The sequence below is a fragment of the Epinephelus moara genome, chromosome 10, assembly GCF_006386435.1.
Source record: "Epinephelus moara isolate mb chromosome 10, YSFRI_EMoa_1.0, whole genome shotgun sequence".
NCBI classification, from domain to species: Eukaryota; Metazoa; Chordata; class Actinopteri; order Perciformes; family Serranidae; genus Epinephelus; species Epinephelus moara.
Window position 1 is genome coordinate 5,153,265 of NC_065515.1, and position 17,790 is coordinate 5,171,054.

General features: G+C 42.9%; 1 protein-coding gene across 1 annotated transcript in view; it reads left to right on the forward strand.

Moving 5' to 3' along the window:
- scfd2 (sec1 family domain containing 2) overlaps positions 1-17,790 on the forward strand; it is a 127,025-nt gene that overhangs the window by 6,440 nt on the left and 102,795 nt on the right. The window contains exons 3-4 of the mRNA XM_050054042.1: positions 7,001-7,128; positions 15,163-15,338. Coding sequence (XP_049909999.1) covers positions 7,001-7,128; positions 15,163-15,338 — 304 coding nt within the window. The remainder of the gene's footprint in view (positions 1-7,000; positions 7,129-15,162; positions 15,339-17,790) is intronic.

The following is a 17,790-nucleotide window of genomic DNA, read 5'->3' on the forward strand; positions in this document are numbered from 1 at the left end:
ATTGCAGCTGTGCTATACTTTAAGCCACAGCTGTTAACTTAGAAAAATGACTTCTTGTCATGTGCTCAAACTCATTATAGCTATTCTGAAAGAAGCTCATTCAATGGATAATCTGTCCCTCCTCCGCTTCCTACTGCCTCAGGGAGTCTCTAACGCAGCTGTCAATCATGTCAATCACTGCTCATGAAATGTGGTCAAACTGCCAAATGCATTGCCAATTTCTCACCTCTAATGTTTTCAGAAACATATTTTAGTGCACTGTTTAGTTGTAAAATGAGAACATATGCGGGCAGTGTTTTGTTTTGGCTCAAGTGTTTCCAACCTGGCAGCTGGGTCACACAAACTTTGTCACATCCTCCTGAGACCCTGTGTCCTCCTATGAGGACATCACATTTTGGGTTTACCAGACCTTGTACTTTATTCTGCTTAACGTAGGCCTGTTGTCCTCACTCGTGGACACTTTTTTGTGTCATCTAGTAGTAGTAAGACCAAGATACACAAATCTATCTAAAAACAAGATGGCAGCCATCTCTGCCAAGTCAGTCTGCAGCTGATCCTGACACAAAAGTGGGCAAGGTACAAAACCTGATCACATTTTATGGTTGAAACTTGTTTATTTATGATTGACACTGGGTCTAGTTTGATATGCCATACAAACTTTTACCAATTTTAGCAACAGTAACAAGCTAAGATGGGAGTTCTCCTTTGTAGACATTAGGAATTTGTTATTAGCTCGTTGAAGGACATTGGGACTTCATTGTTGTTTCATTTGAGGACACTGGGACTTATTTATCACTGACAATGTTTAGACTTTTCTACTTATCAGGTCACACCAATCCCAAACAGCTAGGAGAAATTAAAAATGCATACCAAACAAAAGTCCGGGTCACAGGAAGATACTACAGCTCAGCAACAAGCTCAACAAGGCATTAGAGTTGGCAGTAGAATATCTTTTTTTTTTCTTCACAGATTCTCTGTCTCGTATGAAAAAAATAAAACAAAAAGTTATAGGTAATAAAAGTTACCAACTACAACTTTAAGTGAGAACCAATTTGTGACTAAAATAATCACAGTTTCAGAGAAGAGGACCAGCTCTCCCTCTGAGCCAAATGTGTCTGTGTGAGAGCAACGGAGTTCGGTTGCTTTCATCTAATAATTTATCACACTGATTTTATCAAGACTACCCTAAAGGTCAATGATAACTCAAACAGAGATAAACAGAGTTCATATCTGTTGATTTTGGTAGTTATTTATAGGAGATGCAGGGATTTAGCTATATCTTAGGATTCAGTGAGCTGACATGTCCCCTGGCCCGTTCTCAGATGTTGTGTCTCTGTTTCTTCCGCTGCCTAACTCTGTTTTCTCCCCCCAGTGTAGAAGGTATCTCATCCTCAAACCCCACAGTACATCAATCAAGTAGATTACTTTCACCTGAACAACTTGTACTCCATGTTCCCATCAAGACTGAGATAACATAACCTATTCTGTCTTGTACGCCGTCTTCTTCTCTGTCATTTGATATTCACTGCAGAAAGCACTTTCTGTTTGGGAAAGAGTGTGCGTGCATTTATTCAGTAAGTTGATAAAACACCCCCCAAAGATGGCACTTTACATCCTCCAGTCCCACTCGTTCAAAGAGCCCCTACTGCTGGCTTTCATTTGAAATGGTAAACTAGCAAAGGCGCATGAGGGGAGGAAGAAACTCCCGCATCACCCCCCATGCAGCTCCTTTCATTTCTCACCTTCTCCCATATTTTACCATTCTCTCTACACTGCAAAAGAAGAAGGTTTCTCACATTTTTACCGCATTATTTTTTTGAATAATTGATATAATTTCCCATGTGCATTTTATAAATGCAGCCAACATCAAATTTTATGACTTTCTGCACACGCTTGTTGGAGTTATTACAAGTTTTCTCTGTAAATGTGCATAGTCCCACTGTGTAAATGATAGATATACCTTCATTTAACACACCTCACATGTAAATTAAAGGAAATACCCTGCAGTTGCAAGTTTTTTTCATTCAAAAACATAATTTGTAATTGCAAAGGGTGTTGTATGTGTTGTACAATCATGTATTTTAATATTATTTTTCTACTTTAGTCATTAAAAGTACACATGGAGTCATCACTGAATTAGAAAGGTCAATGAGAGCTCCTGATTCGTCTGCATTGATGTTTAATTTTTAGTGCACATCTCCCCTCCTCTCCTCACTTCCTGCTGAACTCCTCTTCCCTCTTTTTCTTTCCATATAAAAATCCGCTGGGTCATTTGTCCCTCTTGCCACACAGACACTCAAGGCCAGGTCTGGTTTTGGTCCACCTCCCTCTGTCTCCCCCTCGCATGTACATGAGGATGTTTACAGGAAACCGACAGTGTTTTGCCCCATTAAACACACTTCATAAATTAACTCACTTAGGGATCGGGCTGACCTCGCACAGTCCTATTAGGCTGAATCTGTTCCATGTAGACCTGATGGAAAGAACACACACATCATCTGGATCATCTGCACTGGGATTCTAAACTTTTTATTGATTTTACACCAGTATTATGGATACTAAGCAATAACATATCTGAGATGTTGAGAAAATGAACCAAACCAATTTACTCATACCCTGATTTTGCATATCCACACACCCCTCCCACCCATCCTGCTGGTTACAGATTTCAACAGAATTAATTCAAATTAGAATTTAAAAAAAAAGGGAAATTAGATTTGTATAGTGTACCCTGAAAAAACTGCACACAGTTTTATCTGTGTTGTACAGATGCAGACAAAAACCAGGAAGTGGTGTTAAATATTTATGAGGTTTGACCACTAATGTAAAGGCTCTCAAGTAAAGGTTGTACAAGTGAGGCTTCTGAAGTTAAAGGCAACCAGATTAGCCACCATGCGCATAATTTTGATTTTATTTGAAGAGATATAAAATATGTTTCTTAGAGATTTCTGCCACCATTTTTTGTTTCATTCATGCTGCTAAAAACATTAAAGGTATACTATACAGAAATTGTTGGCTACTGTTTGTACACAGTGGAACAGTAGTGCAGTGGTTAGCATTGTTGCCTCACCAGGAACCAAGAGGGTTCCTCGTTCGAACCCTGGGGTGTGGAAGCCCTTCTGTGCAGAGTCTGCATGTTCTCCCTGTGTCAGCGTGGGTTTTCTCCGGGCACTTCAGCTTCCTCCCACAGACCAAAGACATGCAGGTTAATTAGTGACTCTAAATTGCCCGTAGGTGTGAATGTGAGTGTGAATGGTTGTCTGTCTCTGTGATAGTCTGGCGACCTGTCCAGGGTGTACCCCACCTCTCACCCAATGTCAGCTGGGATAAGCTCCACCCCCCCAACAGTTCCATTGTTATGCTGTAAGCTTCAAAAAAATCTATCTCTTTATGTCTAATCTTCTCCATTTGGAGATGGTACATGACTTTCATTGTCCAATGACTAAATGTTGGTGCAATATGGTCTTTTCATTCAAATAATATCAGTCGTCTGGCCAGAAGAGAACAGAAGGCCAACATGCTGATGTCCTTGCTGTTGAGAAGGGCATCTCCCGAAGCCACATCAAACAGTGCAGTGAATTGAGAAGGCTCAAATATTTTTCCAGATATTTTAATGAAGGTCTCAAAGATGGTTTGCCAAAATATGAAAAGCCTTGGACATGTCCAAAACATGTGCACCAGCATGTGGAGCCTGCCTGCATCCATCACATGTGGGATCTAATGTCAACTTTAATCTTAGAAAGTCTGTCTGAAGTCCAGTGCAGACAGTGTACAATTTGGAACTGAAAACAGCATGTTTAAGACATATTGAGGAGATTCTCTGTGTTATTCTGCGGCAAATTGATTCATCCTAGTCTGTTTCCCGTCTATTTTTAAGGAGTGGTCGCTCCCTTTTCATAAAGTTCCGACCTCACCTGTGTGCTGTGCCTGGGAATGTCCCAAACACAGCAAGATAAAAAGAAAGTACAGGCAGAGGGCAGGGTCTCTGCAGATAAATACACTGCCACATACTTCTAGTGGATGATCAGTCGTCTACCAGTCAGATGGTTGGTGGTTCGATATACCTCTGCTGGTGTAGTCTTCATGTCGAAATGTCCTTGTTCTTGACTCTGAAATCCAAATTGCTCCTGATGGCTGTACTATTGGTGCGTGATTGTGTGTGAATGACCAGGTGGCACCTTGTATGGTGGCGTCGGTCACCAGTGTATGACTGTGTGTGTGAATAAATGGGTGAATGGTGCTTGTGTTGTAAAGCACTTTGAGTAGTTGCTAAGACTAGGAAAGCACCACATAAATGCAGTCCATTTACCATTCATAAGTTATGATTAAGAGGGATTACGTTTGTATAAGTCTATGCATAGTTTTTTAGGGAAATCCTGCAAATTATACCTTTAAAAAATCCTCTACCTTCACAGGAACATTAAAACAAGTCTGGTTACTCTCATAAAATTAACGTAACAGTTTTCACTGGAATGTTTTTCTCGGACATTTATCTTAAAAAGTGGTCATTCATAACAGTAAAGCTGAGCACTATCAGAGGTAAGTAAGAAAATGTGTCATTTGGGTGAACTGACCCTTTTAAAAAATTTGCCACCCCTCTAAGAGGCCTCATCGATCATACAGTATGTATGTAGAATGACTCACTTCTGAATCATGTTATGAATACTCAATTTTGCGGTACACGCTTGCTTGTGTGTGTGTGAGTGGGCCTCAGAGTAAAGAAATAAACACTGAAGTGTGTGTGTGCACATACACACGCATGTTGGACCAAATGTTAAGGGGGCCACAGGATGAGGAGTAAATTTAAGAAATCCTGAGTCAGAATGGTTGGAGCCATTCTTTTCTGCTGCATCACGCTCTTCCAGGAATACTATCCCCCTCCTCACCCCCACACTCATTAAGGAGTTGGACCCGGTCAGAGGTATTTCATCACTTTAATGAGGGTACGTGTTCGTTCTTTCTCGTGGTACGCACATCTCTCTTCAAGTTACAGTATTTGCTGCTTAACTACCTTTTAATAGTACGGCACTTATTACACATGTAGTGGAATTTAGTTTGGGCATCTAAACTCACCAAACACACCCATTCAGTCTGTCCAAGTCCAAGCCAGAGAGGACATTCAGTGTGGTGAACACAAGTCAAGAGCAAGACTGCCCCCTTCAGTCTGTATCAGAGCATCCTTTTCACCAGACAGAGCCTCTCTGCACTTAATGCTCACAGATGGCCAGCGACACGCGCCCCACATTCCCAGCCCCCCCCCCCTCACCCTCCTCTCTTCCATAGTAGAGTAGTTACTCAACAAGGTTCCTGGCTGGTTATGGAGCCTGTCTCACACCCTGCCAGTATAAACCTCACCCCTCACCCTTTGGCCCAGCTCGAACCCCCGCCTTCGTCTGACCAAATGGCCCAGGGATAGCGCCAGGGGAGTGGGCCTGCAGGCGGGGGGGTGGGGGGGGGCTGGATGGGCAAAGAGCCAAATTAGAACCATATTTTATCTGCTTTCTACTGAGGCGCTCCATCTTCCAAGAACACACACAAGGATGCACGGGGTTGTGTGCAAACATATACAGATGCATGTGTACACACTCTCAAACACACGCACGCATGACTGCTCACATATGGCCTGGTCAAGTCACAGTGTTGGTATTTCAACCATGACGAGTATGCGGGACTTCATGGTTTGCGTAATCGTAGCAGTTCTAATCAAGTGCATGGGAGGTGTTTTTCTGAATGATTTAGAGAAGTGTTTTCCAGCAATGACACTATGTCAGCTCTTGACCAATAGATCCAACGCACTACTTCATATCCATGTCTTAATCACAACTTAAGCAAACCAAGAGATTGTTGTTAAGTACCTCATTTATTTTCTTTTTCCTTGTCATTTTTTTTTTCATACTGTATGAGTTTGTACATTAGACTCTTGTCCGAGGCTGAGTCGTGTTCGCCGGTCTTTGTGTCTGGTTCTAGTGTGAAGATGGCGGGCGTCCCAGTGTGAGCCCCTCTCCTCCCCATCTAGCCCCAGCCCAATGTCTGGAACAGATTACATCTGATATTAAACACATGGCAGTTAGAAAGGAGAAAAGGCGAGAGAAGAAAAAAAGTAAAAGAGAAAAAAAAGAAAGAAAGAAAAAGAAAAACAGAGTGGATTTGTCAACGAGCTCCCTCCTACCTTCCCTCTCTCTGTCCTTAGCCCCTTTTTCTCTCTTTGTCTCATTCTCCTTTCAGTGTCTGGTCACTCCTGAGAGTACGGAGAAGATCATGTCCGCTTGTCAGTTGTGCTGTCAAAGGCACAGACAGAGATGTACGCTTTTGATGCCCTTTTATTCAGCCAGCAAAGTGTCAGTGCCTTGCACAGGGCAAGAATTCTAAAAGGAGAAGCCAGTTGTGTTGGCAGCTTGAACTCAGATACAGAGCCCATTTTATTAGGATAAAGTGTCACTCTCTGGAAAGCTAAAGATGATGTAGCTGCTCAGCGACACTCTTTGTTTCTTTCATGGCAAGACTTGAAGCTGTTTCCACTGCTTGTGGCAGATGGAAGTAGTCTCACACACATGCCTCGTCCTCAGTCTCCCATTAGAGACGTGGATCACTGTGTTTCATAACCTAGCGGATAATGAGACGAGGGACTGAGATGGTATCAAGAGGAGCCTCGGTCTCCAGGCTCTGCTGCTTTGCCACTGATGTAAGAACGGCACAGCACAGACATTTAAGGTGGATTGAGAACATTCCTGATGTTCCCTTTGCTAATTTCAGCTTTTTCCTGTGAGGGGTCCCACAGGGGAGTCACCACTCCCCGACCAGCAGGCTCTCCATCACCCAGACGAGAGCCCAATCACGTCCGTGTTGTCCCTTTTGTGTTTATACCCGAGTCCTGGTTGCTCTAAACAAACAACAGCAACAGTTGCTCAGCTTGTTTGTGCTGAAAATCACTGTTCATGTCTACTACAGTGTTTTTTTCCTCCTCGTGAATAATGAAGTGTCTGATTGTTTTTCCTACCAGGTCGCCTGCAGCACAGTCACTATGGGAGGCCATGCTGACCAGTAAACACAAAGAGGGGGTGATGGAGGTCCGTCGGCAAATAGTGGAAGCAGCCAGCAAGGAGAAGCTGCCAATCAAGATGAGCATGGGTAAGATGGATCAAAGTAAACATTTTGTTTTCCTGATAAAACAAAACCCAAAATACAAAAAATAGCTAATAAACATGAGCATCCACATCAAATAAAAACACCTTGAGTCATAAATAATTTTCTTCGAGAGAAGTGTGTGTGTAGTGTCTTGTAGCAGAACCATAGCGCCCCCTACTGAGATCCAGCTTCTCTGCCTTGCAGTGTATTTGCCCATGTGGCCACAGAGGAAATCTGAACCACATGTTGGCTCTATGACACACACTCACACACACACACACACACACACACACACACACACACACACACACACACACACACATGCTCCCTTGCACACACACTACTTTTGAAAACTTTTGTTGTTTGGTAATGAAGCAAAGGGGGCTGAAGCGAGGGGTAAAAATATGTGCAGGCACGCAAAAATAAAGTCATTACATGCACAAGTATACAGTACCCTCGTGCACGTTCATCTTTACGCTGCCCTCTGACTCACATAGCTAATGGATGTACTACACTCACACAAACACACACACACACACACAGGGCTAATATGCAGGTTAGCATCTGGCAAAACAGGAGGGGGTTAAAAGGGAGGGGCATTGTGGTCCCTCAGCGCCTATAATCTTTGAGGTAAAGAAGGTCTCGTCTCTCGTAACGAGCAGGTTGTAATATGTTGGAGGTCACACATGCATATGCACACACGCTCTGCCAAGCATCTGCATACACGCGTTGGTTTCCTTTCACACATTTGTGCTAAACAGCACTCCCTCTATAAATCTGCTACGTTGTGGATTTATTTAGACAAATGCACACCGAGCAGAGATAGAGCTGCAGAATTAGAAGGAACAAAGAGATCAGGAGTGACAGTGAAAGCAAGAAAGTTTGAAGAAGGTGGAGCATTAAAGCTGCTCCCGCCTGCTGACTGACAGTCTGTTGACTTAATGTCTTTCCTGAGAGAGAGAGAATAAGAGACAAGCGGGGAGAGAAGGGGGCACTGTCAGGCTCCTCACACACTGAACCTTTATAACCCCACTGGCACAGGACCAGACTCAGTGAAGCCCCCCTGAGCTCCCAGCACACCCCCCACACAGTTCCCATCCTGCCCACCAGCACCACCGGCTGAGTTCTCAATCCATCATGCTCCGCTCATATGAGACCGAGCTAAAGCCAGTAACACAAAACGCTTAGCATTAATACCTATCTGCTCTGTCGGTGCCCACTCACTCTCTAGGAGAGAAGAATTTTCCACTGCATTCTCACTCTTGCGGGTTTATGCAGATCAGTGGAGAAAATACTGTATCAGGATAGTGCAGGCCCGCGTTCTCACATACACACTGACTGAACTTGGCTTCTTTTCATCTCAACAGGATAAGATCATCCAGAGAGAGACAGAGAAAATAATCCATTTCTCAGAGCCTGAGTATGACCCGTCAGGTTTCTCATAGCACAATAGGATGATGAAATTCCCTCGCTGTGTGTGTGTGTGTGTGTGTGTGTGTGTGTGTGTGTGTATGTGGTTATGTTATGCGGTTGCGTCCAGCGAGTCCAGTGTTTATCCTGGGTGTTTTTGCTCTTAGTGGGGAATTAGTTAGACAGCTTTGGTTTCATTGTGCGTAAAAGTGCGTTTATCTGTTCATCTGCATGTGTGTATGTATGCACGCAAATGTGTGCGTCACAGGGTTATACGGTTTGTGTATGTTTTGCACGCACCGATACTGCAGTGTAAATGAGATGTGTTGACAGGGCCTTTCTTCCTGTGGTGCACACTGCTCTTTTAACAGCAGAGATGAACGAGCCTCGAGCAGACAATTCGATTGCATTCATCATTTCAAGCAGTGAGATTTTGAAGAGTGTAATATCACAATAGTTTCAAATAAGTATTCATGTTTCACAGTGTCATCTCTCCTTTTTTTAATCATAATTTAAATGACGATCACAATGGGTTTTGTTAAATGGCAGAAAGGCTTTGCACTCCATCTAGCTCCATTTTGATAACGAATATAACTAATTAAAAAGATGTTATCTCAACTTTGTGCAGGCATATGAAAGACAATGTCATCATAGAACACAAAGTATGGACATTTATTTCAGCAGAAAAACAAAATATATAACAAATATTCAAGCAGAAAAAATGTTGCCATAGTACATTTCTGCAAACCATGGAGATGTTACATTTGCATGTTATTTATTACGTAGTGGATACATTGAAACTTAACATTGAAATTTTACATTTTAGCAAAGCTGTGGTTAATGTGAAGTTAGGTTTAGGCACAAAACCGGAAAAAATATATGGCTGAAATTACCCAGTTTTGGGGGCTCAGTCCCGGCAGGAAAATAAGTGTTACTCTACGTTCAAACCAGAAGCTTCCAAAGAGGCAAAGTCTGTCGCGGACGCCCAAGAAGCACCACTGTCAAAAATATTTGTGGCAGCTTTGGTCGCTCTAGTCGCTCATCACGTGAATCATTGAACGTTCGATCGTGCTTGTCAATTTAAAGGAGCTGCAAAGCGAACTACTGGCTTGAAAGCAGCGTAGTTGCTGCTTGCTGTTGTCCAGTCAAAAAGTTCATAGTTGGCCCACAGAAAGTTATGTTTGGTCAATGAAAACAGAAAACGTATGTCATCCCATTCAAACCAAGCAAGGAAGACTTGCATGCTACGTCGCAACATTAGCCTGCAGTTCTCTCCTCTATTACTAACATTACACACTTTACTCACCACACCAACCGACTACCTCTGCGACGCAGTCCCAAGCCTCATTCTCCTTATTTTGGTCTCTGTAACCGAACAGCGACACATTATAAAGGACTGAGTGGGCGCGAATGCAACTAATAAACTTTTCGATATCCATTGTCGGAACAAGTGTGCTGTAGGAACCAAAGTTACATGGCTTGTTCTCTGGGACCCGCTTCATCAAAGCACGTCAGCATTCCGATTGGTTGTCGCCGAACCGTGTCAGAGCTCATTACCGTAAAGTTAAATAAGTTTTAACTCCCCTCCGGACCTGCTCCGGTCGCCAAAGACATGCGGCTGACGACCAGGTCGCCCAAGTTGCCCAAGTTGAATGACTTGCGCCATTTTGGAAGCTCTGGTCACTGTTGGTGTGAACGTACAGATAAACAAGAGAAAACACAGCAATGTCATGGTAAAAACATCTCTTTTTGTGTCCCTATACCCACAGGAAATGCAGCAAAGTCTTGCTAAAAAACAACCGTTTTTCAGGTCAACATCCAGGCAGGAAACGCAGTGTTGTCTCTGTGAAAGACGACTGCATTTTGTGCCACTATCCTACTGACAAAAACAGCAATGGGTTGCTACAAAACACATTTCGTGTTTAAAAAACTACTGGAAACACAGCAGTGATTCACTTTATCACAACCCTGTTGTTGTTGCTCAAACATTGGTCTGCGGTGGTCTGCAGCTTGGTTGGCAGCTGTTCACCTAGGTGACACGCCATACACCATCCCCTCAACCTCCCAATGACAAAGTCAGCTCATATACTTCTTCATTCGAATCACGTCCTGCAGTTGTACCATATATGTGGTTTGCAGAAACATACAATGCCAACATTTCATCCTGGCAACTGGGCTGAAATATTTAGAGTAATCAGTCAACTGACAATGACAGTATTATCAAATGTGTTTTAGTTGGATCATGTCATTCCAAAACCTCTCACACACATTGCTAAACTCAAGTCTTTGTTACTGTTTTTAAGCATATAAAACAAAACAAAAAAAACAGTATGAATACAGGAACAGGACCGTAATAAAATCTGATTTTATTTATGATAATCAAAAGTTAGTCCAGTGATGGGAGACAAAGTACTGTTTTGAATTGTGTCACCATTACATACTGTACAGATGATGTATATTTTTTCAAACAGATATTTCAATCCTCAAATCATTCACTTACATTTTTAACTGAAGAGGAAGCTCAGATAAAACGCCTCTATGACACTCAAGAGGAGTAATGTGATGGTGTAGCTTGTGCTTTCCTGTCCTGTACAGTAGAGTCTTAAAAGGGGCCCCAACATGCATCCACAAATAAAAGCACCAGGGCTTTCCTCATCTTAGAGCGCATAAATAAAAGTCTCTTAGCCTTCCTGTGTCCTCTATCCACGTAGAGTTACTTATGAGGCTGTCCAGCTGCTGAGGTCGGCCACCACTCAGCTCCAAACTGACATCACTTAGCCTGTGAGTAACCCTGTGCACCTAGAATGCAAGTCATCTTCCAGTAACACGACTAAATCATTGTTGGCCCCTGCACTTCTCTGCATTGTTCGGGACTTTGATCATGGCTGAGCTTCAATTGCCACTTCTGCACATCAGGCTAAAATGGGCAGCAGCTCAAACTGTTTATAGCAGAGGGCTGAAAATGTGATTTGTTTTATGGCGGGTGCTGCAGTGAATGCACCCTGAAGAACATTAAAATGGCTTAAAGGTTCAAGTTTCTACTGCTCTAGGTGCTGTGCAAGAAGCAGCACAGTATGTTGTATAAAAGCTTTGGGTTTATTGCGCTGGTGAACAAAACAGACATGCTAATAATTTAGATAACTCCATATTGCATGTGTACATTATCTAACCAACTGAACACTACATACGACACATCATACTGACCAAAGTTTAAAGGGACCGTTCACAGTTCAAAATCAAAAATACATACTTTTTACTCTTACCTGTAGAGCTATTTATCAGTGTAGATTGTTTTGGTGTGAGTTGCTGAATGTTGGAGATATCAGCCATAGAGATGTCTGCCTTCTCTCCAGTATAATGGAACTAGATGGCACTCAGCTTGTGGTGCTCAAAGTTACAAAAAAATATAATTGTAAAACTCACCAGCAATGTCTCTTTATAGAGCTCATGACCCATTACCCAAGATAATCCACAGACCTTGTGAGCAGTTTCATTTAGGAGCTATTTTCTTTCTACTGAACTACAACCGCCAACCGAATCACTATGCTAACCCTGGCTTTGGAAACCTCATCAACTGAGGCTAGCAAGCCCCTAACTTAGTGCCCTTTCCCTGCATGTTGCATTAGATGTAAGAAAAGTGCCTTCCCTGGGTGAGTGGCGGTGAACATATCCTGCCATGTCACCGCCAGACCAACGTTCTTGCTCCTTGCGACCAGCCCACTCGAACTGGACAACTCCGCTGGACACCCTTCAGGTGCTGTTCCGACCAGTCGGTAGAGCTTAGATTCTCTGCCTGAGCCCGAACCCGACCCGACCCGTGAGTTGTCGACGGTGACAACGTGTGTCTCAGCTTCGTCGAGTGTACCAAGTGCAGCACAATGCTGGTATATGACAGCAAAAAGACAGGGACCTCGACACTTAAGAGGCACATGACGAAGTCTTGCTATGGAAAGAAAGACGAGAGTCAGCCTTCAATTGTCGGGTTTAAACTGGGCTCGGGCTCATAATTAAAGTTAAAGAGTGTGACGTCAGTGCTGACCCTGTCTTCTACCACCTGCCTAAACCACACCCACAAGACATTCATTAAACCACCAATAAAGCTATCATAACACGACTGCTGGCTCACCTAGCACCACTGAGCGAGGTACAACGGTACCTTCACTTCAGCGGAGGAGGACGCCCTTAATGTTTACATCTCACGCTGTCACAAGCCTCCTATCTGTGAGTCGATGCACACTTCCTTCTGTGCGGTGATACAGTTGTCAGAAAATAGTTCTTACATGAATTTGCTCACAACAAGGTCTGTGGATTATCTTGAGTAACCACGTCATGATTTCAAAGGCTTTTTTTTGCACCACAAGCTAAGTGCCATCTCTTTCTATTATACTGGAGAGAAGGCAGACGTCTCCACGGCTGATATCTGCAACACTTGGCAACTCACACCAAAAACAGTCTAGACTGATGAAAAGCATTAAAGGTGAGAGGGAAATAATGTGTTTTCTGTTTTAGGGTAAACTGTCCCTTTAAACTTTCACTGTCATATTAAAAACTTGTTTGTTTTCGGACACCAGAAATTAATAGTGTATATTTCAATGCACTAAAATTAGCTGAAAAACACCAATAGTCACACAGTTTTTAATATGCCTTATGAAGACTGTTGTTTATCAGATGATACAGCTGACATAGAAAAATCAATTCAAGGCACAAGTGCAGTGTCTTCTTACATCAACATGTCTTATTTATTAGAGGCAGAAAATCAGAGCCCTTCCAGCTCTGCTATTCCTGCAGAAATACCCCAGTTTGAGACCATCGCTCAGCTGACAGATCATCTCCCCGAGATTCGTTTTGCATCTGGCAACAAGATGCCTGAGGAATCACAGAGCAGTTTTGAGGGAAGTTTAGTGACATAGATAAGAGCTAAGGAGGCTCAGCCAGGGCTGTTTGATTGTGTAATGGAGACCAGGCTTTTGTGTGGCTTTCTCATCTTAAGTTATTTTTTTTGTGTGTGGGTTTTTTTTCCCAATGTCTTACATTTTCTCACTCTCACTCTCACATGATCTCCCCGAGCTGTAAAGTCTGATTATATTTGGCCTATAGTATGCCATTCTTTGGTCGCCTATTCTCGGGCGAAATTATGCTTGGCCCTCGCTTTGGACGTGTTTCCTGGTTCTGTGCTGAATTATGGTTGGCACATCAAGCTTAGCGAACCTTGGTTATGCTGCCAGGATTTTATGGCTGGATATGTTCACAATAGAGCTTTTCAGGATTTTGAATACGTCTGGACTGAAGCTCATTCTTCAAAAAAAATACTTTTATTTCAGCAAGAAAGTTAATACCCTTTTGTAGACATCATACAGTCAAGTGCCGCACAACATACTGACGCTTTCACTTCGGCTTGGAAAACACGTCTCCCAATAGGCGAGCCTGCAGAAATTTATTTTGCTGTCAGGTTTACTTATCAGCTGCCCTGAAAATGAGTTTTTGTTCATAGCTTCCCTGGATGATTACCTCTAAATTTCTGTCTGAAAACATTCCACATCCATAGACTTTGTCATCCAGTCAAACAAAGTTTTGTAAAAAAGGTGTTGTCTTTACATTTTTTACGTGACATGACTCCATATTGTGTCCAGTATTCTGGAGATTTCTGCTCCATTTTTCATCCCGGCTGTCTGTTTCTCTTCGAGTCATGTGTTTGGCCCCGCTAAAGAAAACATTGGCCATGTAGTCCAACAGGAAATACTCCCACATCTGGTGCTGGTTCAAAACATCAACATGAAGAAGTAGGCTTTATGGGGAGTTAATGTGTGCCCCCTCTCTATCCCAGCCCCTGACACAGCCCCTCGTACCTCCAGGCCACCCTGCGCACCCCCTCTTTTTAGCACCCTTTACTTCGCTCTTCCTGTGTCTCTGTGAATCTTCGTGGGAGGGGCGGCAGAAGCAGAGGGTCCTGTGAGGAGGCCAGTCTCTCTCTGCTGCCTGTATAAATGTTCAAAGACAGCCTCTGATTTACACTTATTAGTCACACACAAGATGGGCACTCAGGACCTCTTATCGGTCTTCCTGCCCCTCTGCTATATGTGGACGTGCTGGAGCACACAGACTTACGCAGTGATGTTTCGTCAGAGACTGTGACTCATGTAAACTTCTCACTGACAGCAACTCTCCACCTGAAGCTTACATACAGAGAGAATATTGCTTCCTGTCTGGCACAGCCACACACACACACACACACACACACACTTCTCCGCGGCTCTTGCTTTCTCCCAGCCTGTGGCGTTTTTGCTCATTAAGATAATATTATGGTCTGTCCTGGTATCAGTCATTCCCCTCTGCCCTAAGCTGAGTGTATGATAGTTATTAAAAAGGCTGTTATGCTTGGGAAAAGGTTGTCTATTTATTCTGTTTCGCTCTTCCCATCAGGAGGAATAACTGTGTGTGTGAGTGTGTGTCTGTGTGTGTGTGTCCTGTGCAACCTTGTACAATTATTTATAACAGATGGCACACAAAAGACCATCAGGCCAACAGTCAGACTACAGTTGTGAATTCTATGAACTTTATGATGAACAGTTTTGATTGATGAATTTGTGATGGCTCCCCTCATACTAACAGATTCTTGCCTCCTCTCAGGCCGTGTGACCCCCGAGCAGCTGTGCTCCTACATGCAGCTGTTCCGGAGCAGTTGGGGGGCGCTAGAGAGTCACTGCGGGGTGCTCCAGCTGGGCCTGGCCACGGCCCAGGCGCTCCGCCATCCCGGCCTGCCCCGCTGGGACGCCTGCCTGGCCTTCGAGAGGCTGCTGCTACAGGTCCGTACTCATCTTACACAAACCTATTATCCATATGCGTTTTTTGCGATGAAAGCTCCTTTCAAAATAGGATTATATTTACCACAGATGTTAGCAGTTCTCCTTTTTAATATCAAGGAATCAAATAATGTAAAGAACGCACACACACGTGCGTTTCTAAATTCTTTCCTAAACATTGGGCCTCGTGCAGGAAGCAACATTCAAAACAAATGTTCTTTGTAACCACAATTTTGTTCTTATTTTGATGGCACCCACTGATTTCAGGGATTCAGGAATGTTTTCTTATGTTTGCTCTTCTCTTAGGTAAGGCAAAATTTTTCGAGTGGTCGAGAGCACTCTTGCCAAGATAAGAGAAAAACATCTTGTTTTCACACTGAGACAACGTGAGGACACAGTTTCAGCTTTGAGCAACACTAAAAATTGCATGAACACTTTACAAATTAAGATTTTTGAGCAGAGACCACATGAAAATATAGAAGTGCAGCTGAAACAATTTGTTGATTAGAAAATTAATTGGCAACTATTTTGATAATTGTTTTAGTCATTTTTCCTGCAAAAGCATTTCAGCTTATCAAATATTCAGACCTAATGCTTTCTTTTCTAATTGTTTTAATTATTTTGGTTCATTAAATGGAGCAAAGTCTACGAGCTGGTTCAGGCACTCAACTATTTAAGCTGCAAAACCTTCCCAGCTCTTCCTTTGCCTCGTCTATGCCACTGCTGCCGTGTACTGCTGCTCGCTCTTTCAGCCCCACCTCCACCCCAGCATCCACCTGCAGGCTCTGGCTAAGAGGGGAAATATTTAATCATCACTCCCCAATTTCTCATGTAAACATATCTGCGGGGAGCGATGAGGCCGGAGTCTAGACGCCAAGGACTCTAATTATGTTCCGATGTTGAAATAAAAATTCAAAATGTGCACAGAGTACTTTTACTTGTAATTCTAAAAGGTCCAGTGTGTAGGATTTAGAAGCATCTATTGGTGAGTTTGCTGAACTGAACCTTCTTCCATGTTCCAAGTGTGTAGGAGAACTACAATAGCCAATGCGAAAAAAAGCAAGTGGGCCAATCTGGAGCCAGTGTTTGGTTTGTCCGTTGTGCGCTACTGTAGAACATGGTGGACTCTGTGGAGGAGGATGTAGATATAAACGGCTCATTCAAAGGTTACGAAAATGCTATGATTCTAATTATCAGGTGATTATTAACCAGGGGTGTCCAAAGGTTTCTGGACGAGGGCCAGCTGCTTCTCACATCATATGGGTTAGTAAAAGAAATCATATACATATACAAATGAGACAAATGCAACTGTTTCATCTTTCACTGAAAAAATAGTCAACCTTCCACCGCTCCTGAAAGTGGCGCCCCTCACTGTGGACTTCACACTTTTTTGCTGTGGCCATGTCTGTTATCTAGCAGGTAATGTCTGCTGCTATGTAACTGTTCGTTAGCTTGTTTATCATCTGTTCATGAAAACACAACAGTTCCATCTGCGTAGTTTGTGCTTGGTGCATGTCTACAATCTGTGTGATAGTCCTGCCGTCCTGATGTGAACAGAAAAAATGCAAAATGAAGTTTATTGTTTAACTAATATTGTGTGATAGGCCACATATAGTATATTTTATTGGCCCCTTGGCCAGACTTTGGACATGCCTGTTATAAACTAATGGAAACATAGTTAGGAACTATATACCATTTTTGCCAATTGATGCCCCTAAATCCGACACAATGGACTTTTAAGTTTCCAAATTGAACTTACACACTATTACTCAGGTCACATTTTAAATGCAGGATTTTACTAGTAACAGAGTATTTTTACAGTGTGGTATTAGTACTTTTACTTAAGTAAAGGATCTGAACACTTCACCACCACTGCTGCTGACATGGCAGTTACAACATCACAAATGTTTTGCCATTGCTGGGTTTTTGATTTTCCTGTAACACCAGCACTTTTCACATTTACGTTGTTTAAGTTTACTTAACAGCATGTCGATTCCACTACAGCAAAACTGCTTCTTCTTACAGCCTTTTTTGAGCATGTTCCAGATTATTTTTTGCCCATGGCACAACACCCGCCCTAGTGTTTAGGGGTTACTCATGATGAAGTGGGATTTTCGACACACCTGAGTAAGAGCAGATTTGGATGGTTAAGAATGTTTGGTGCATCTGGAGTTGACTTCAGAAAATTAAGAGAAAAATATAAGAGAAATTTTAGAAGATGTTGCTGCATGAGGCCCAATGCTACACTGACAGCATTAAGCAGAAAAACAGCACATTCACTGGCAATTTGTAATTAACCCGGTGATTATTCTTTCACATCTTCCCCTTCGGGTAAATATTTTATTACCGATGCTCAGCAGGTAAGTGGGTGCTTGCGGTTCACTAGATGGCGGCCAGAATGTTGTGTTAAACTGACAGAGGGGGGAAAAAACGCAGATTCCTCTCCTTCATAAAC